This window comes from Schistocerca americana, chromosome 9, assembly GCF_021461395.2.
Source record: "Schistocerca americana isolate TAMUIC-IGC-003095 chromosome 9, iqSchAmer2.1, whole genome shotgun sequence".
NCBI classification, from domain to species: domain Eukaryota; kingdom Metazoa; phylum Arthropoda; class Insecta; order Orthoptera; family Acrididae; genus Schistocerca; species Schistocerca americana.
The window spans coordinates 211,388,438-211,410,499 of NC_060127.1; the positions used below are offsets into that span (position 1 = coordinate 211,388,438).

The 22,062-nt window shown below is 45.7% G+C and overlaps 1 protein-coding gene across 1 annotated transcript in view; it reads left to right on the forward strand.

Annotated features, from left to right (window-relative positions):
- The window catches only part of LOC124550833, a 165,290-nt gene that overhangs the window by 118,073 nt on the left and 25,155 nt on the right, over positions 1–22,062 (forward strand). Inside the window, exon 4 of the mRNA XM_047125559.1 lies at positions 14,414–14,499. Within this exon, the coding sequence (XP_046981515.1) occupies positions 14,414–14,499 (86 nt within the window). The remainder of the gene's footprint in view (positions 1–14,413; positions 14,500–22,062) is intronic.

Genomic DNA, 22,062 nt, shown 5'->3' on the forward strand with positions numbered 1-22,062 from the left:
ATCGGCCACAAAAAGCCTCAGTGAACTTCCGATGTCATCCACAAGGTCATTTATATATATTGTGAATAGCAACGGTCCTATGACACTTCCCTGCGGCACACCTGAAATCACTCTTACTTCGGAAGACTTCTCTGCATTGAGAATGACATGCTGCGTTCTGTTATCTAGGAACTCTTCAATCCAATCACACAATTGGTCTGATAGTCCATATGCTCTTAGTTTGTTCATTAAACGATTGTGGGGAACTGTATCAAACGCCTTGCGGAAGTCAAGAAACACGGCATCTGCCTGTGAACCCGTGTCTATGGCTCTCTGAGTCTCGTGGACGAATAGCGCGAGCTGGGTCTCACACGACCGTCTTTTTCGAAACCCATGCTGATTCCTACAGAGTAGATTTCTAGTCTCTAGAAAAGTCATTATACTCGAACATAATACGTGTTCCAAACTTCTACAACTGATCGACGTTAGAGATATAGGTCTATAGTTCTGCACATCTATTCGACGTCCCTTCTTGAAAACGGGGATGACCTGTGCCCTTTTCTCAATCCTTTGGAACGCTACGCTCTTCTAGAGACCTACGGTACACCGCTTCAGGAAGGGGGGCAAGTTCCTTCGCGTACTCTGTGTAAAATCGAACTGGTATCCCATCAGGTCCAGCGGATTCTTTTGAGCGATTTTAATTGTTTTTCTATCCCTCTGTCGTCTATTTCGATAACTACCATTTTGTCATCTGTGCGACAATCTAGAGAAGGAATGACAGTGCAGTCTTCCTCTGTGAAACAGCTTTGGAAAAAGCAGAACTATAGACCTATATCTCTAACGTCGATCAGCTGTAGAATTTTGGAACACATCATCCTCTGTTTCAGTACCATTTTGGTCACAGAGTGTCTGGACATTTTGTTTTGATCCACCTACGGCTTTGCCATAAGACGAAAATTTCTTAGGATTTTCTGCCAAGTCAGAACATAGAACTTTACTTTCGAATTCATTGAACGCCTCTCGCATAGCCCTCCTCACACTACATTTCGCTTCGCGTAATTTTTGTTTGTCTGCAAGGCTTTGGCTACGTTTATGTTTGCTGTGAAGTTCCCTTTGCTTCCGCGGTAGTTTTCTAACTCTGTTGTTGTACCACGGTAGCTATTTTCCATCTCTTACGATCTTGCTTGGCACATACTCATCTAGTGCATATTGTACGATGGTTCTGAACTTTGTCCACTGATCTTCAACACTATCTGTACTTGAGACAAAGAGACAAAACTTTTGTGTTGAGCCGTCAAGTACTCTGAAATCTGCTTTTTGTCACTTTTGCTAAACAGAAAAATCTTCCTACCTTTTTTTAATATTTCTATTTACGGCTGAAATCATCGATGCAGGAACCGCTTTATGATCGCTGATTCCCTGTTCTGCGTTAACTGTTTAAAATAGTTCGGGTCTGTTTGTCACCAGAAGGTCTAATATGTTATCGCCACGGGTCGGTTCTCTGCTTAACTGCTCAAGGTAGTTTTCAGATAAAGCACTTTAAAAAATTTCACTGGATTCTTTGTCCTTGCCACCCGTTATGAACGTTTGAGTCTCCCAGTCTATATCCGGCAAATTAAAATCTCCACCCAGAATTATAACATGGTGGGAAAATCTACTCGAAATATTTTCCAAATTATCCTTCAGGTGCTCAGCCACAACAGCTGCTGAGCCAGGGAGCCTATAGAGACATCCAATTACCATGTCTGAGCCTGCTTCGACCGTGACCTTCACCCAAATTATTTCACATTTCGGATCTCCGTCAATTTCCTTCGATACTATTGCACTTCTTATCGCTATAAACACGCCTCCACCTTCACTGTCCAGCCTGTCTCTGCGGTATAAATTCCAATCTGAGTTTAGAATTTCGTTACTGTTTACATCTGGTTCCAGCCAACTTTCTGTCCCTAATACTACACTCCTGGAAATTGAAATAAGAACACCGTGAATTCATTGTCACAGGAAAGGGAAACTTTATTGACACATTCCTGGGGTCAGATACATCACATGATCACACTGACAGAACCACAGGCACATAGACACAGGCAACAGAGCATGCACAATGTCGGCACTAGTACAGTGTATATCCACCTTTCGCAGTAATGCAGGCTGCTATTCTCCCATGGAGACGATCGTAGAGATGCTGGATGTAGTCCTGTGGAACGGCTTGCCATGCCATTTCCACCTGGCGCCTCAGTTGGACCAGCGTTCGTGCTGGACGTGCAGACCGCGTGAGACGACGCTTCATCCAGTCCCAAACATGCTCAATGGGGGACAGATCCGGAGATCTTGCTGGCCAGGGTAGTTGACTTACACCTTCTAGAGCACGTTGGGTGGCACGGGATACATGCGGACGTGCATTGTCCTGTTGGAACAGCAAGTTCCCTTGCCGGTCTAGGAATGGTAGAACGATGGGTTCGATGACGGTTTGGATGTACCGTGCACTATTCAGTGTCCCCTCGACGATCACCAGTGGTGTACGGCCAGTGTAGGACATCGCTCCCCACACCATGATGCCGGGTGTTGGCCCTGTGTGCCTCGGTCGTATGCAGTCCTGATTGTGGCGCTCACCTGCACGGCGCCAAACACGCATACGACCATCATTGGCACCAAGGCAGAAGCGACTCTCATCGGTGAAGACGACACGTCTCCATTCGTCCCTCCATTCACGCCTGTCGCGACACCACTGGAGGCGAGCTGCACGATGTTGGGGCGTGAGCGGAAGACGGCCTAACGGTGTGCGGGACCGTAGCCCAGCTTCATGGAGACGGTTGCGAATGGTCCTCGCCGATACCCCAGGAGCAACAGTGTCCCTAATTTTCTGGGAAGTGGCGGTGCGGTCCCCTACGGCACTGCGTAGGATCCTACGGTCTTGGCGTGCATCCGTGCGTCGCTGCGGTCCGGTCCCAGGTCGACGGGCACGTGCACCTTCCGCCGACCACTGGCGACAACATCGATGTACTGTGGAGACCTCACGCCCCACGTGTTGAGCAATTTGGCGGTACGTCCACCCGGCCTCCCGCATGCCCGCTATACGCCCTCGCTCAAAGTCCGTCAACTGCACATACGGTTCACGTCCACGCTGTCGCGGCATGCTACCAGTGTTTAAGACTGCGATGGAGCTCCGTATGCCACGGCAAACTGGCTGACACTGACGGCGGCGGTGCACAAATGCTGCTCAGCTAGCGCCATTCGACGGCCAACACCGCGGTTCCTGGTGTGTCCGCTGTGCCGTGCGTGTGATCATTGCTTGTACAGCCCTCTCGTAGTGTCCGGAGCAAGTATGGTGGGTCTGACACACCGGTGTCAATGTGTTCTTTTTTCCATTTCCAGGAGTGTATGTGGGCTTTGTGACCGTTTATTAATGAGAACAGTTCTGGGACCTTTCTATAGACGCTCCTGCAGTTTACTATTAACACAACCAAAAACCAAAAGTTGCTGAAAAACATTAAAATTGTTAGATGAAAACAAGGAGCAAGTTAAATACTACAAATGAATAAAGTAAATATTCATATTCGTGTAATTTAGCTCATTCTGAATAACATCACAAGACACCTCCTTTTATTCCATCTGTTCGCTAAAACGGATCCGCCGGAAGAGAGAACAAGACAGTATTGAGACTCTAACCTCTGTCCTAAAACAAATTCAGAGTGAATAGTCATACACCATATCTCTGAGATCGGGAAGCTGTGATGATCATAAGTTAGTAAATTGGGGGATTCCAGCCTTGTTTCGGACTTCCAACGTAGTCAACACCCGCAGACAGTCCAGCGCAATGCGACTTTCCGAACGCACGTTATTTAACTGTGCGGATATAAAAACCGCCAACATGCAGTTGACATTAATTAGCATCGATAAAAAATGTGAACAGAGCCTCTCAATAATAATACACTGAAGCACCAAAGAAACGGGTATAGGCATGTATATTCAAATACAATGATATGTAAAACGGCAGAATACGGCGCTGCGGTCGGCAACGCCTGTATAAGACAACAAGTGTCTGGCGCAGTTGTTGGATCGATCACTGCTGCTACAAAGCCAGGTTATCAAGATTTAAGTGAGTTTGAATGTGATTTTACAATCAGCGCACGGGCGTTAGGACACAGCATCTCCGAGGTAGCGATCAAGTGGGGGTTTTCCGTACGACCATTTCACGAGTATACCGTGAATATCAGGAATCCGGTAAAACATCAAATCTCCGACGTCGCTGCGGCCGGATAAAGATCCTGCAAGAACGGGACCAACGACGACTGAAGAGAATCGTTCAACCCTGCAGCAAATTGCTGCAGATTTCAATGGTTGGCCATCAGCAACTGTCAGCGTGCGAACCATTCAACGAAGCGTCATCGATATGGGCTTTCGGAGCAGGAGGCCCACTGGTGTACCGTTGATGACTGCACGACACAAAGCTTTACGCCTCGCCTGGGCCCGTCAACACTGACACTGGACTGTTGATGACTGGAAACATGTTGCCTGGTCGGACGAGTCTCGTTTCAAATTTTATACAGCAGATGGACGTTTACGGGTATGGAGACAACCTCATGAGTCCATGGATCCTGCATGTCACCAGGGGACTGTTCAAGCTGGTGGAGGCTTCGTAATGGTGTGGCTCTGAGCACTATGGGACTTAACTTCTGAGGTCATCAGTCCCCTAGAACTTAGAACTACTTAAACCTAACTAACCTAAGGACATCACACACATCCATGCTCGAGCCGGGATTCGAACCTGCGACCGTAGCGGTCGCGCGGTTCTAGACTGTAGCGCCTAGAACCGCTCGGCCACTCCGGCCGGCTGTAATGGTGTGGGGTGCTTGCAGGTGGAGTGATATGGGATCACTGAAACGTCTAGATACGACTCTGACAGGTGACACGTACGTAAACATCCTGTCTGATCACCTGCATCCACTCATGTCCAGTGTGCATTCCGGCGGACTTGGGCAATTCCAGCAAGACAATGCGACAACCCACACGTCCAGAATTGCTACGGAGTGACTCGAAGAACACTGTTCTGTGTTTAAACACTTCCGCTGGCGACCAAACTCGCCAGACGTGAACATTACTGAGCATACCTGGGATGGCTGGCAACGTGCTGTTCAGGAGATTCTCCACCCCTTCGTACTCCTACGGATTTATTGGCAGCCCTGCAAGGTACATGGTGTCAATGCCCTCGAGCACTACTTCAGATATTAGTCGAATCCATGCACGTCCTGTTGCGGCACTTGTGCTCGTGGAGGGTCCTACACGATATTCGGCCGGTGTACTAGTCTCTTTGGCTCTTCAGGGTAGTACTACTTTAGATGGACCGATCTGTATAGCTGCGCGCGTAAGGACATCGCTTCCACGTTTCAGGGAGCGTACCGGTACCGTATCGAAGCAGCGTGGCTCAGTGATGGAGCCTGCCAGCCTGTGTGCGGGTTTTAGGCGGTTTTCCGCTTCCGAGCTGAATACCAGACAGTGGTTAAAGTGCACTTACAATGTCAGCGGCTTTTACGTGGCGAGCAGATGTTGGCAAGACTTGGTGAATCACGGGAAATAAAGACGGCCAGCCATGAGATAGATGTCGACAGCCAATGAAACTGCGGTCGCCGATGCAAGCGCCGCCGTAAGCCACTCGTGCGTGGCCGTCCTATCGCGGCTCATGGCTATTCGTTTAGCTTGGGCGTCCACTGGGGTCGTAATCGAACGATCATGTCTGCCGTCACAATGGCTCAATACCTGCGGATTCCGCCGACGACCTACATCGGCCGATTTTTTCGCGTCTGTACGCCACTATGAGCGTAATCACGTTGTAGCCGATCTCATCGTCGAAACGTATAGACTTCGGACGACCATCGGTGAAGTTCAGATCCGTTTGTTTTCTTCGGTCAAATCGACCGACGTTCTCACATATGGGTTCTGAGAAACAGATAAGTTTAATTCAAGAAAAAGTAGATTTGTGGCGTCCTGAGGATAAAAATATTATAATCGGGACACAGTTCGGAATCTGTGGGATGAAACCATAAGTAAGCTAAAGCTTTTTCGGAAATTTGAGGTCTAAATTAAATCTTCGAAAAATAATTCGTTCAGGGGGAAGAATGGCTTATCCTATGCTTAAAGTTACTGTAGTGGATGTTTTTTATGTTGTGGTAGATGGACTTTAGCTGTCTGTCAATTATTATTATTGCCCAGTAGGGTGGTGATTTTGTTTCTGTTAGATGAAGTGGTTTGAAAATGTGATATACGTGACGTGTCTTCACGTTTAAGTGCGTTAGGTGTTCAGAGTATCTTACTCTAAACTTTATGTTTGTGTTTCATACATATGCTGAATGACAGTCATTCGAAGTTAATTGAGGCATGTCTTCCCAACTTCAAATAGGTCCATCAAAACTGTGTATTTGGCAGCTTGCTTTTCAAGGTCACGACGAATCATCTGGATTATCTAAAGTCGAGGATTCATACATGAAACAATTTGGAATAACGGAAGCTAATTTCGAGTAATTTCAGAGGTGTGATTCGAGCTCTATTAAAAAATCTGATACTCGTATTAAAGATCCAGTTCCGGCTCAAGTAAAACTAGAAGAGACATTCCGATATTTGATATCTGGCGATTATATCTTTCCAACCTTTATACCACGTTCTGAAAACTGCAATTTCAAAATTTTTTTCTGTTGTATTGGATGCTATTTACGATGCCCTAAAGACTAATTTAAAAGCTAATACTTTCATCTTGGATCCCAAATAGAACTAAATGCGAAACCTTCTCACTTCTTTTCTCATATCCTCTCGGCAAGTGTTGCAAGAGCATCGAAGTTTCCAGTACTAGAATCTGATTTTCTGAATATACTCCTAGTATTGCATTAATTTTTACCATTTTTACAACAAAGTGACCATCTGGGAAACCATAACCCTACCTTTCATTAGTTAAATAATGATTGCTTGCTTACACACAAAATTTATCGTGCATCGTGCAACAGAAATATAATTACAATGAAATGAATACCCCTAGCAGCATACAGGCGTTGATATAAGTCAAGATGGACAGTTGGAAATGTGTCCCCGACCGGAACTCGAACCCGGAATCTCCTGCTTACATGGCAGACTCTCTATCCATTTTTTTTTTTTGATCTCATTTTGTTCTATATTGTTCGTGGAATATGTTCGGGGCGGACGTCCGATGAAAACCACTTAGGTTCTTCGTTGATCCATTCACTCAGTTTTTTATTACAGAGAGTAGCTAACTCTTTGCCAAACACGCTGAGCTACCGTGCCGGCGAGCCTTAACTATATATACGGAGTGGTCCATTGATATCTCGCGAAATAAGCGTCAAACGAAAAAACTACAAAGAACGAAAGTTGTCTAGCTTGAAGGGGGAAACCAGATGGCGCTATGGTTGGCCCGCTAGATGGTGCTGCCAAAGGTCAAATGGATATCAACTGCGTTTTTTTAAACAGGAACCCCCATTTTTTATTACATATTCATGTAGTACGTAAAGAAATATGAATGTTTTAGTTGGACCACTTTTTTCGCTTTGTGATAGATGGCGCTGTAATAGTCACAAACGTATAAGTACGTGGTATCACGTAACATTCAGCCAGTGTATATCACTGGATGTAGCTACAGAATTATGTCATCGTACAGAACATAATTCAGCAGATACGACGTCTAAACATTGAGCTGTGTGAAAAATGAAACTGCTGGGCAAAATTCGCTAGACATACAGGTGAAATATGTATGCAAATACGATTGAAATTTGTTAAATATGTTTGGAGTATATTTGCAATGTGCATAAACGGGCAAAGTCACGGATAAAAAGCTCATCTAAACCCCTGGAACGAAATACGGTGGGGGTCAGAACCACAATCCTCTTATTGGAGGGAGTGTGATAACATGCAGAGAGAAGGGAGCACGAAGAGACTGAGAGACAGCAGGGGTGAAGGAGGAGGTGGTGGTAAGTTCGTGGTAAGTTCGTGTTCGACCAATCTGCTGAGGTCATCGGTCCCTTGGCTTACACACTACTTGATCTAACTTAAACTAACTTACGCTAAGAACAACACACACAATGCCCGAGTGAGAGCTTGAACCTCCGACGGGGGAGCAGTGCGAACTGTTGTAAGGCGCCTCAGACCGCGCGCCTATCACGCGTCGCGAGAATGAGGACATAGACGTAAATAGGAGGAGGAAAATACGGACAGAGATAGGGGAGAGGGAAATGGACAGAGAGAGGCGAGATAAGGAGATGGGCAGAGAAAGGAAAAAAAAGAGATAGACAGAGAAACAAGGAGGAAGAGATAGGGAGAGTGATGGGGGGTGATGAGGAAATGAACAGACAGCGCGGTACGAGGAAACGGACAGAGAGGGAGGAGAGAAGGAGATGACCAGAAAGAAAGGATGGAGGAGGAGGTGGAGGAGGACGGAAAACAAGAAACCAGAAGAGAAGCCTTGAAGGGGAAGAGGACCTGGCCTACAAATCTGGGACTTCCTGAAGAGGAGACTAAGAAATAAACATCCCCTTAGAAAAATTAATGAATTACTGTGCTGGTAAACCCCTTACGTTATTTGATTTTCATATAGCTGAGCAAAACTGAACGTACTCAGACATTTCTCTCTTTACTTATTCTGATCATCACTAAACTGACACACAATATTTTTAGCGCAACGCAATCTGACTTTCAATAATCCCTGCAAAAGAATGGCCCTGACTAACATTAACCTATACCTTTCAAGAAACACTTACCTCACAAAAACCTTCGTTACTCGAACTACTGCAATACAGCGAGCGCCAATACTGCCAGCTAAATAAAAGATTCTAACTTCTGAAGGCACTAAATACTGATAGGCATAGTTAGCAAATGAAAGATTTTGATAGAGAACAAACAATGTATTTACCTTAATAGTGTTCAAAAGTCATTATATATATACACTCCTGGAAATTGAAATAAGAACACCGTGAATTCATTGCCTCAGGAAGGGGAAACTTTATTGATACATTCCTGGGGTCAGATACATCACATGATCACACTAACAGAACCACAGGCACATAGACACAGGCAACAGAGCATGCACAATGTCGGCACTAGTACAGTGTATATCCACCTTTCGCAGCAATGCAGGCTGCTATTCTCCCATGGAGACGATCGTAGAGATGCTGGATGTAGTCCTGTGGAACGGCTTGCCATGCCATTTCCACCTGGCGCCTCAGTTGGACCAGCGTTCGTGCTGGACGTGCAGACCGGGTGAGACGACGCTTCATCCAGTCCCAAACATGCTCAATGGGGGACAGATCCGGAGATCTTTCTGGCCAGGGTAGTTGACTTACACCTTCTAGAGCACGTTGGGTGGCACGGGATACATGCGGACGTGCATTCTCCTGTTGGAACAGCAAGTTCCCTTGCCGGTCTAGGAATGGTAGAACGATGGGTTCGATGACGGTTTGGATGTATCGTGCACTATTCAGTGCCCCTCGACGATCACCAGTGGTGTACGGCCAGTGTAGGAGATCGCTCCCCACACCATGATGCCGGGTGTTGGCCCTGTGTGCCTCGGTCGTATGCAGTCCTGATTGTGGCGCTCACCTGCACGGCGCCAAACACGCATACGACCATCATTGGCACCAAGGCAGAAGCGACTCTCATCGCTGAAGACGACACGTCTCCATTCGTCCCTCCATTCACGCCTATCGCGACACCACTGGAGGCGGGCTGCACGATGTTGGGGCGTGAGCGGAAGACGGCCTAACGGTGTGCGGGACCGTAGCCCAGCTTCATGGAGACGGTTGCGAATGGTCCTCGCCGATACCCCAGGAGCAACAGTGTCCCTAATTTGCTGGGAAGTGGCGGTGCGGTCCCCTACGGCACTGCGTAGGATCCTACGGTCTTGGCGTGCATCCGTGCGTCGCTGCGGTCCGGTCCCAGGTCGACGGGCACGTGCACCTTCCGCCGACCACTGGCGACAACATCGATGTACTGTGGAGACCTCACGCCCCACGTGTTGAGCAATTCGGTGGTACGTCCACCCGGCCTCCCGCATGCCCATTATACGCCCTCGCTCAAAGTCCGTCAACTGCACATACGGTTCACGTCCACGCTGTCGCGGCATGCTACCAGTGTTAAAGACTGCGATGGAGCTCCGTATGCCACGGCAAACTGGCTGACACTGACGGCGGCGGTGCCCAAATGCTGCTCAGCTAGCGCCATTCGACGGCCAACACCGCGGTTCCTGGTGTGTCCGCTGTGCCGTGCGTGTGATCATTGCTTGTACAGCCCTCTCGCAGTGTCCGGAGCAAGTATGGTGGGTCTGACACACCGGTGTCAATGTGTTCTTTTTTCCATTTCCAGGAGTGTATATATATATATATATATATATATATATATATATATATATATATATCAGTTCATGACATCCAGTCTTACAAATTTACTATATCTGATGGACACACGTCCAGACCATCCGCTCTCAAAACTCTGCCATCTCTCTCCCCACATCCACCACTGCTGGCTGCTCACCTCCAACTGCACAATGCTACGCGCTGTTCACATCCAACTGTCCAACACTACAATAGCAAATTCCAACAATGCAAACGAGCCACAGACTGCACACAGCACAGTCAGTGATTTTCATACAGAGCGCTACGTGATGTTACCAACATAAAAAACCTAAACAGGCTACTTACAACGTCAGGTTGAACATTAGATTGCATTTGGTGAAAATTACGTTTTTTTATGTACCTCTCAGAATCTACAACGGCTGGAATTATGAGATTTGGTATACGTATTTCTACAAACCCAATAAATGTTATCTCAAGAGTAAATTGTGAAATTCTGAGTATAAGCTGAGACATGGGACAAATTGCTTGGAATTTTGCATGAATTTTGTATTATGCTTGCAGAATTACAATTAAAAATTATTAAAGTTCTCCTATTTGATATATTCAAAAAACGTTACAAGAGAAGCTCTGTATATGCAAGGAGATTAAACAGAGAAATTTTGTAGAAATCTTACAATGAAGGTTTCATGGCAGGAGTTGTCATCACTTAATATTTTCGGGCTGCGATGCCGTGGTCCATACATAAGACTCTCCCCTGACGTTTCGCCTTCGACTGCGGAAGGCATCCTCCGAGGACAATCGGCGAACTGCAACGAGAGCACGAGTGACCACCGTATATATAAGCCATCCAGGGGGCGCAGCTGTCAATCACGTGACGTCGGCTGTGCTATGATCTCTGATATTGCCAACTTTCTCAATTGAAACTAATCGATTGTCACGCTGTTGCTGTAATGTTGACATCCATATCTTATCCAGCTTAATGCCTTCATCTTTTCTATTAAAATTATTGTAGTGTTTGGCAATCTCAATAGCCTCTGAGTACATTCGCGTATAATAATGCGACGTCTTTACTATGACGGCCGTCTCACTAAACTTTATTTCATGATCACCTTCCTGAGACACATGTTTCGCTGCCCGCGGCGGCAGTTCCTTTTATGTTCACCCAGACGGCTGTTGACGCTTCTTTATGTATTCGGTGGTCACTCGTGCGCTCTTGCAGTTGGCCGATTGTCCTCGGAGGATGCCTTCCGCAGTCGAAGGCGAAACGCCAGGGGAGAGTCGTATGTGTGGACCACGGCATCTCAGCCCGGAAATGTTAAGTGATGATTTGTAGAAATCTCTTTAATATTTTCTGATGAAAAGGTACATACACTGTTTTTTGAAAGTAAAACTTTTAAATTCCACAAAAAATTTAAACGTATATAATTGTAGGGACTTAAACAGCAAATGTGTTGGTTTAATGTTAAGCTTGGTAAAAAATGTCATTGCCGTATCTTCAAAATTGTGGATTTGGTACATACACTACTGGCCATTAAAACTGCTACACCACGAAGATGACGTGCTACAGACGCGAAATTTTACCGACAGCAAGAAGATGCTGTTATATACAAATGATTAGCCTTTCAGAGCATTCACACGAGGTTGGCGCCGGTGGCGACACCTACAACATGCTGACATGAGGAAAGTTTCCAACCAATTTCTCATACACAAACAGCAGTTGACCGGCGTTGCCTGGTGAAACGTTGTTGTGATGCCTCGTGTAAGGAGGAGAAATGCGTACCATCACGTACCCGACTTTGATAAAGGTCTGATTGTAGTCTATCGCGATTGCGGTTCATCGTATCGCGACATTGCTGCTCGCGTTGGTGGAGATCCAATGACTGTTAGCAGAATATGGAAACGGTGGGTTCAGGAGGGCAATACGGAACGCCGTGCTGGATCCCAACGGTATCGTATCACAAGTAGTCGAGGTTACAGGCATCTTATCCGCATGGCTGTAACGGATCTTGCAGCCACGTCTCGATCCCTGAGTCAAAAGATGGGCACGTTTGCAAGACAACAACCATCTGCACGAACAGTTCGACGACATTTGCAGTAGCACGGAGTAGTAGCTCGGAGACCATGGCTGCGGTTACCCTTGACGCTGCATCACAGACAGGAGCGCCTGCGATGGTGTACTCAACGACGAACCTGGGTGCACGAATGGCAAAACGTCATTTTTTCGGACGAATGCAGGTTCTGTTTACAGCATCACGATAGTCGCATCCGTGTTTGGCGACAGCGTGGTGAACGCATATTGGAAGCGTGTACTTGTCATCGCCATATTGGCGTATCACCCGGCGTGATGGTATGGAGTGCCATTGGTTACACGTCTCGGTCACCTCTTGTTCGCATTTCCGGCACTTTGAACAGTGGACGTTACATTTCAGATGTGCTTCAAATGGTTCAAATGGCTCTGAGCACTATGGGACTTAACTTCTGAGGTCAGCAGTCCCCTAGAACTTAGAACTACTTAAACCTAACTAACCTATGGACATCACACACATCCATGCCCGAGGCAGGATTCGAACCTGCGACCGTAGCGGTTACGCGGTTCCAGACTGTAGCGCCTAGAACCGCTCGGCCACTCCGTCGGCTAGATGTGTTTCGACCCGTGGCTCTGCCCTTCATTAGATCCCTGCGAAACCCTACATTTCAGCTGGGTAATGCTTGACCGCATGTTGCAGGTCCTGTACGGGCCTTTCTGGATACAGAAAATGTTCGGCTGCTGCCCTGGCCAGCACATACTCGAGCCATCTCACCAATTGAAAACGTCTGGTCAATGGTGGCCAGGCAACTGGCTCGTCACAATACGCCAGTCACTACTCTTGATGAACTGTGGTATCGTGTTGAAGCTGCATGGGCAGCTGTACCTGTACACGTCATCCAAGCTCTGTTTGACTCAATGCCCGGGTGTATCAAGGCCGTTATTACGGCCAGAGGTGGTTGTTCTGGGTACTGATTTCTCAGGATCTATGCACCCAAATTGCGTGAAGGTTGAATCACAAGTGAGTACTAGTATAATATATTTGTCCAATGAATACCCGTTTATAATCTGCATTTCTTCTTGGTGTAGCAATTTTAATGGCCAGTCATCATCATCATCATCATCAGCCAATTCAATCATTAGATGAGGTGGCCTCTTCGAGTCGTAGATTCAAGTAGGCTTTCAGAAGTCTTCTCCAAGTGGGACGGTCTTGGGCAGTTCTCTGCCAGGTTTTACCAGCGATCTTCTCGATATCTTTGTCCCATCTGTCTGGTGGTCTTCCTCTAGGCCTCCGGTGCTCTCTCGGACTCCACTCCAGTACTAGCTTCGTCCATCTGTCGTCTTTTCTTCTTGCGACGTGGCCATCCCACTGCCATTTCGAGGAACCTACTCTCTCTAAGATGTCATTAACCTTCGTCACAGACCGGATGTCATCTGCCCTTTTCCTGTCCTTTCTTGTATAGCCCAGCATTGATCTCGCTGTGGCTCTCTGTGCTGTCCTAAGTTTCCCTTTTGTGAATGAGTTCAGTGTCCATGTCTCGCAGCCATACGTCATCACAGGAAGAATGCATTGATCAAATACTGCTTTCCTCAGATTTACTGGCATTTTTGATCTGAATACTTTTGAATTCTTCCCAAATGCTTGCCAGCCAAGCTTGAAGCGCCGATAGATTTCTGGCCTTATGTCTCCCTTCATATTTATAATCTGGCCTAGGTAGACATATTCACTGACCTCTTCTAGTAGACTGTCCTTGACTTTCACATCTCCAGCTGGGACCGATTTGTTGGATATTACTTTTGTTTTGGAAAGGTTCATGTTCAAGCCAACCAGCTGACATTAGTGTATTTTAAATAGCGCGTTTTTTTTCATCAACGTCCCCATTAAGATACTTCAGAAATGAATTATTAAAAAAAATTGGTATGTAACGGAAAGAAAATATGTAACATGTCTTGACAATGTGTTAATATCTTGAATTTACTGCGTCACTACAGTGGGTAGTAGGTGCTACTCTGGTCCCTGGAGTGTCAGGGGATCGCTGACGGGTGACTGTCTGTCTGATTGCAGAGCTGCAGCTGATGCTGGTCGCCTCCCTGGTGGTGCTCGGCCTCAGGCTGGTCTTCTCCTTCGTGCTGTTCGTCGCCGAGAAGAGCGTGAGTACTCCCGTGCGTGTGACACCGAAACCACGCACTGTCTTACGTATTAATAACATCATACAGTTTTCTCACAAACGACAACATTTCGCCTGTGCTGTTATCAAACGTGTTTACGCACAATAGAGATATCGGCTGTTGTCCCGTTCTCAAGTGACAGCTGTTAGAGCAGCTTGAAGATCAGTTCAACTATCAAAATACGTTTTGCTAACTACATGTATTTGCAGTTGTGAATGTGGACAACTTTCAGCTGTATAATGAAGTAACGACACTGGCGCGAGTGGTCGCCTTAACTACTTTGGCTACACGAGCATACTTCACTATCAGACTTCCATTGTCCCGCCGTCCACATGTCTACAACTTGCCCTCGTACATCCATTATGCACAGGTGATAATGTGAACACCTGTACTTTCTTGGGAATGGTTTACAGTAGAGCGTCGATTATCCGAAGTAATTGGGGGACATGGGTGTTCGGAAAACTGGTTTGTTCGGATAATCGAACTGTACACGTTTATTTGCCAAAAAGAAGTACTGTACAGTAAATTTATTTATAAAAACAGGCATCTCTTTTAGTATTCCAAAGTAACATACAAAGGCAACTTCAGTAAGAATATATAGTATGTGGCACAGTTTATTAAACAAAAAACGTTTACGTTTAAGCATTTTGTATCGTCAAGTTCACTTCTTCACGCAGCATCACACAAGTGGTCGTAACAGAGAACAGAAGGTGACACTTGGCACCGTGAGAAGCGCTTCTTGGGGGCGCACAATCCTTCAAACTGCGCGGAGCGGCACGCCTCAACTCTAAGCTGGCGCAGCTGTTGCTGTGAACAGCTTTGACACTGCCGCTAGTCCTACTGCCAGTGCCAAGCCGACAGAAGTGCGCTGATTTTTGAAACACAGCGACTGGCGACTCGGCCGGTCAGCAGCGCCTTGTGAAGGCCCCATTAGAAGCAATGTTCGGCCAGCGGTGGCCCTGTGCGGCGACTACTGTGGGAAACTTGGTTTAGGAGTGAGGGGGACGATGGATGGTAGGGTGGGAGAGTTAACAGGTGCGATGCGAGCGAGAACACAGTTCGGTTAAGCGGTTGTTCTGTTGACCGACGTTCGGATAATCGACGCTCTACTGTATTGCTAAGGGGTTGGACCCCCATTTGTCCGTAATACAGCTGTGATTCTTCTTGAAATACTGGCATATAATGATTGTGTAGTCCCCAGTGGAATGTTATGACACTTTTCGATCAGAACCTCTTTAGTGCCGGAAATCTGCTCCGTAGTCTGCGCTCCAGTACCGCCGGCAAGGACTTAATAATGCTTAAGTCCGGGGGCTGTGCGGGCCAGACAAAGCGGTACAGTTCAGTTGAATGCTCCTCATACCACCATTGTACTGTCCAGGCTGTGTGAACGAGTGCATTATCCTCCTGAAATATGGCGTCATTGTTGGGGGACAACATTTGAATCATGGGTTGCACCTTATCACCTAAAATGTTCACATAATCGTTGGCTGTAACACGGGCTTTGGACCAGCAGAATACCATGATACGGCTGTCCTCACCATTGCACTTCCATGTCCATGCTTGTTGTTGTTGTGGTCTTCAGTTCTGAGACTGGTTTGATGCAGCTCTCCATGCTACTCTATCCTGTGCAAGCTTCTTCATCTCCCAGTACCTACTGCAGCCTACATCCTTCTGAATCTGCTTAGTGTATTCATCTCTTGGTCTCCCTCTACGATTTTTACCCTCCACGCTGCCCTCCAGTACTAAATTGGTGATCCCTCGATGTCTCAGAACATGTCCTACCAACCGATCCCTTCTTCTTGTCAAGTTGTGCCCCAAGCTCCTCTTCTCCCTCCTCATCTACCCATCTAATCTTCAGCATTCTTCTTGTAGCACCACATCTCGAAAGCTTCTATTCTCTTCTTGTCTAAAGTATTTATCGTCCACGTTTCACTTCCATACATGGCTACACTCCATACAAATACTTTCAGAAACGACTTCCTGATACTTAAATCTATACTTGATGTTAACAAATTTTTCTTCTTCAGAACGCTTTCCTTGCCATTGCCAGTCTACATTTTATATCCTCTCTACTTCGACTATCATCAGTTATTTTGCTCTCCAAATAGGAAAAATCCTTTACTACTTTAAGTGTCTCATTTCCTAATCTAATTCCCTCAGCATCACCCGACTTAATTCGACTACATTCCATTATCCTCGTTTTGCTTTTGTTGATGTTCATCTTATACCCTCCTTTCAAGACACTGTCCATTCCGTTCAACTGCTCTTCCAAGTCCTTTGCTGTCTCTGACAGAATTACAATGTCATCGGAGAACCTCAGAGTTTTTATAGCTACTCCGAACTTTTCTTTTGTTTCCTTTATTGCTTGCTTAACCGTAGGAATTAAGCAGTTACATTGTAAGCATCTTTTAGCGTTCTCTAGACCTAAACCCGGGCCCATGTTGGAAATAACGAAAATTTGTCGAAATATATCACGTGTTTATTTATGTTCCTGACACCATGTTTTAACCTTCTTTGCGATGGTTGCCGACACTAATGGTTTTGGTATAGCAGCTCGTCCACGAATAGTCGATTTATGGAGTTCTCGACGGACAGTGTCGACAGACATAGGGTCTCGAAGATGGCTGTTGAACTCTGCAGCCACTTTAGCCGCCGTAGTTTTGTGTTGTTTTGACACAATTCGTGTTAGCGTACGACTATCTCTGTCAGATAGTATTGATTTTGCCCACTATTATTCTTACACGACGATGTCTTGCCATGTTTTGTGTCGGCTATCATGACTGTTGAAACAGTTGCTCTTGAATCATTCAATAAGTTGGCTGTCTTGGTTACTGGTCCTGCAGATAATTCCCCCCCCCCCCCCCCCCCCCCCACAATCTGCCCTTTTTTAGAACTCATTGCACGTCGACCTCGGCCTCTGAGTGCAAAAAGGAAGTTTGCATTACTCGTAAACAACCTGCACCGATGCCTAGTCCGTATTGAACACGCACACTTCAGTACGGCAGTTGCCTTACCTGCGTTATTGGCCGCCATTACTACCACTGTTCATATTACCTTGCCTATCCCCTCTATTTTGCCGTACAGAGGAGACATTTTAATTAAATGTGTCTTGCTCAGTATCAGCAGATTTATATGATATTGCAGTGCAGGCATGTCCAAAGAAACAGACGCGGCAGTGAGTATAGTTCTTATGAAACACATGAAATGTATTCGCAATTGCGGATGTGGACAACCTGCATGTGTATAACAGAATGAAGACAGCGGAAATTTGTTCCAGGCCAGGGTTCGAACCCAGATTTCCCGCTAGTCATGCACTGCGATATCATAGTTACCCGCCGATACTGGGCAAGCGGCTTTCAATTAAAATGTCTCCCCTGTACGGGAATATATAAATAAACGTACGACTGCGCATTGTAGACACATGGACAATGAGATATGTAAGTTTGAGTCTGGCTGTGAAGTTCGCTTGGATAGCGGAAGTTGTTAAGGTGGTCGTTTGTGACAATTGGGAAATCAGTATTTGATTCCCGGTCCAGCAAAATGTTTCAGTGCCGTCATTACATTATACAACTGAAGATTGTCAATATTCGCAACTTGAAATATATTTCATGTATTTCACAACAGCTGTAGTCGCCACACTACCTGTTTCTTCGAACATGCATGCACTGCAATGTCATATTTTGCTAAGTCTTGTGCTGCCTGAGGCGCATTGAGAACACAGCCTAGATAAACAATGCAGAATAGTTTTATTGAAAAATACATAAACCAAAATACACTATGTGATCAAAGGTTTCCGGACACCTGGCTGAAAATGACTTACAAGTTCGTGGCGCCCTCCATCGGTAATGCTGTAATTCAATATGGTGTTGGCCCACCCTTAGCCTTGATGACAGCTTCCACTCTCGCAGGCATACGTTCAACCAGTTGCTGGAAGGTTTCTTGGGGAATGGCAGCCCATTCTTCACGGAGCGCTGCACTGAGAAGAGGTATCGATGTCGGTCGGTGAGGCCTTGCACGAAGTCGGCTTTCCAAAACATCCCAAAGGTGTTCTACAGGTCAAGACTTTGTGCAGGCCAGTCCATTACAGGGATGTTATTGTCGAGTAACCACTCCGACCACAGGCCGTGCATTATGAACAGGTGCTCGATCGTGTTGAGAGATGCAATCGCCATCCCCGAATTTCTCTTCAACAGTGGGAAGCAAGAATGTGCTTAAAACATCAATGTAGGCCTGTGCTGTGATAGTGCCAGGGGTGCTGTGATAGTGCCACGCAAAACAAGGGCTGCAAACCCCCTCCATGAAAAACGCAGCACAATAACACTACTGTTGGCACTGCTCACGCTGGCAGACGACGTTCACCGGGCATTCGCCATACCAACACCCTGCCATCGGATCACTGCATTCTGTACCGAGGTTCGTCACTCCACACAATGTTTTCTTACTGTTCAATCGTCCAATTTTTACGCTCCTTACACCAAGCGAGGCGTCGTCTGGCATTTACCGGCGTGATGTGTGGCTTATGAGCAGGCGCTCTACCATGAAACCCAAGTTTTCTCGCCTCCCCACTAACTGTCATAGTACTTGCAGTGGATCCTGATACAGTTTGGAATCCTGTGTGATGGTCTCGATAGATGTCTGCCTGCTACACATTAGGACCCTCTTCAACTGTCGGCGGTCTCCTATAGTCAACAGACGAGGTCGGCTTGTACGCTTCTGTGCTGTACGTGTCCCTTCACATTTCCACTTCTTTACCAGATCGGAAACAGTGGACCTAGGGATGTTTAGGAGTGTGGAAATGTCGCGTGCAGACGTATGACACAAGTGACACCCAATCACCTAGTTTGAAGGCCTTGAGTTCCGCGGAACGCATCATTCTGCTCTTTCACGATATCCAGTGACTACTGAGGTCGCTGATATGGAGTACCTGGCACGAGGTTGCAGTACAATGCACCTGATGTGAAGAACGTATGTTTTTGGGAATGCCCGGATACTTTTGATCACATAGTGTACTTCTCCATTGGAGAAAGGTTAATCGCTACAATAGTCTGAAATTTCATAATTAGCACTAAATTTACGCGAGTTTGAATTTAGACTGAAAGCTGTGGTGATGAAACTGTCAATGTTTAATATTCACTCAGAAGGCCGTGTCGATTCCGATTAACACTCCGAATGAAGAACTGTGGGTGCAGTTAGAGCTTGTTTCCTAGCTCGACGGAAGACGCCTCAGAGCGGCTTATTGCCGTTCTAAGTAACCAGGCCGCATAAAGATACCAGAGGAAACGTCTGTGATCACGTGGCCCACAGAGGCAAACAGGTGCGTTGGGCCGGTGACTTCTGGTGTCGCCTACATTGCCACCTGCCGGCTTAGGCAGCGTGTACTTTGGAGGCTCTATCGTCTGTCGATGTAACACCTTCTAGGTGTGTGAAGGGTTGCCAGACTGTCAGGCATAGAGCACGTATGGAGCACATTTTCCTCTCAGGACGCGTTCTCTAAAAGCCAACTTATTTTATTTTTATTTTTAGAGTACTTCCTACCTCACTACAAAGTGTTCATAATCCTTCCTTTTAAAGGGACACTGTCCTTGTGTCTACTGTGTTTACACATTTCACACGTTGTTGTTGGGGTCTTCAGTCCTGAGACTGGTTTGATGCAGCTCTCCATGCTACTCTATCCTGTGCAAGCTTCTTCATCTCCCAGTACCTACTGCAACCAACATCCTTCTTAATCTGCTTAGTGCATTCATCTCTTGGTCTCCCTCTATGATTTTTATCCGCCACGCTGCCCTCCAACGCTAAATTTGTGATCCCTCGATGCCTCAAAACATGTCCTACCAACCGGTCCCTTCTTCTTGTCAAGTTGTGCCACAAATTCCTCTTCTCCCCAATTCTATTCAATAACTCCTCAATAGTTATGTGATCTACCCATCTAATCTTTAGCATTCTTCTGTAGCACCACATTTCGAAAGCTTCTATTCTCTTCTTGTCCAAACTATTTATCGTCCATGTTTCACTTCCATACACTCCATACAAATACTTTCAGAAACGACTTCCTGACACTTAAATCTATACTCGATGTTAACAAATTTCTCTTCTTCAGAACGCTTTTCTTGCGATTTCCAGTCTACATTTGGTATCCTCTCTACTTCGACCATCATCAGTTATTTTGCTCCCCACATAGCAAAACTCCTTTACTACTTTAAGTGTCTCATTTCCTAATCTAATTCCCTCAGCATCACCTGACTTAATTCGACGACATTCCATTACCTTAATTTTGCTTTTGTTGATGTTCATCTTATATTCTCCCTTCAAGACACTGCCCATTCCGTTCAACTGCTCTTCCAACTCCTTTGCTCTCCCTGACAGAATTACAATGTCATCGGCGAACCTCAAAGTTTTTATTTCTTCTCCTTGGATTTTAATAACTACTTCGAATTTTTCTTCTGTTTCCGTTACTGCTTGCTCAATATACAGATTGAATAACATTGGGGAGAGGCTACAACCCTGTCTCACTCCCTTCCCAACCACTGCTTCCCTTTCATGCCCCTCGACTCATCTAACTGCCATCTGGTTTCTGTACAAATTGTATATAGCGTTTCGCTCCCTGTGTTTTACCCCTGCCACCTTCAGAATTCGAAATTGAGTATTTCAGTCAACATTGTCAAAAGCTTTCTCTAAGTCTACAAATGCTAGAAACGTAGGTTTGCATTTCCTTATTCTTTCTTCTAAGATAAGTCGTAAGGTCAGTATTGCCTCACATGTTCCAATATTTCTACAGAATCCAAACTGATCTTTCCTGAGGTCAGCTTCTACCAGTTTTTCCATTCGTCTGTAAAGAATTCGTGTTCGTATTTTGCAGCTGTGACTTATTAAACCGATAGTTCGGTAATTTTCACATCTGTCAACATTTCACATACAACTAAAAATTCGAGCAATACAAAATTACGTTTATAGTTTTTTGTAGATTTAGAGAGAGATTTTGGCTTTTCACAAATTAGTCCTCGGCTCCACAGTAATTAATTTCACGTTACTGTCTGCAACAGATTTATCTGTCATCTCCAGAAGTTTGACCCAGTGTGAAACTATAGGTAAGCCAATGTCAAATAAGGTTCGAATGAAACTGTTTGTGTTTTTTGTTTATACATATGTATTTATAAAAGTTCAAACGTCTTTGGAAAAACAATCATTTATATAGTTACAGTGGTGGAATTAGTCACAGTGCCACCTTCTATAACTCAGTACTTTCGTCATAATAGTTGAATATTTCAAGTAAATTGGTTTGATTGTTCTCTGTTTCTATAGACAGCAAATATACACAATAATGTGTACCAATTTCTTTTTATTCACTTATTTTATTTCTATAAATTAGGTTATTATTTACATTTTAACGCTTTCTTTAGGAACCGGGTGGAAGTGCGTATGTCATCTGACCCGTTTTTTCTTCTGAACTTGGAAGTAACAAGGAGCAGTAATTTTATGCCATAACTGGTACTAGGGTTCCCTATTCGTACCCCGCTTGCCCACCATATCTTAGTTATCATGAAGGAG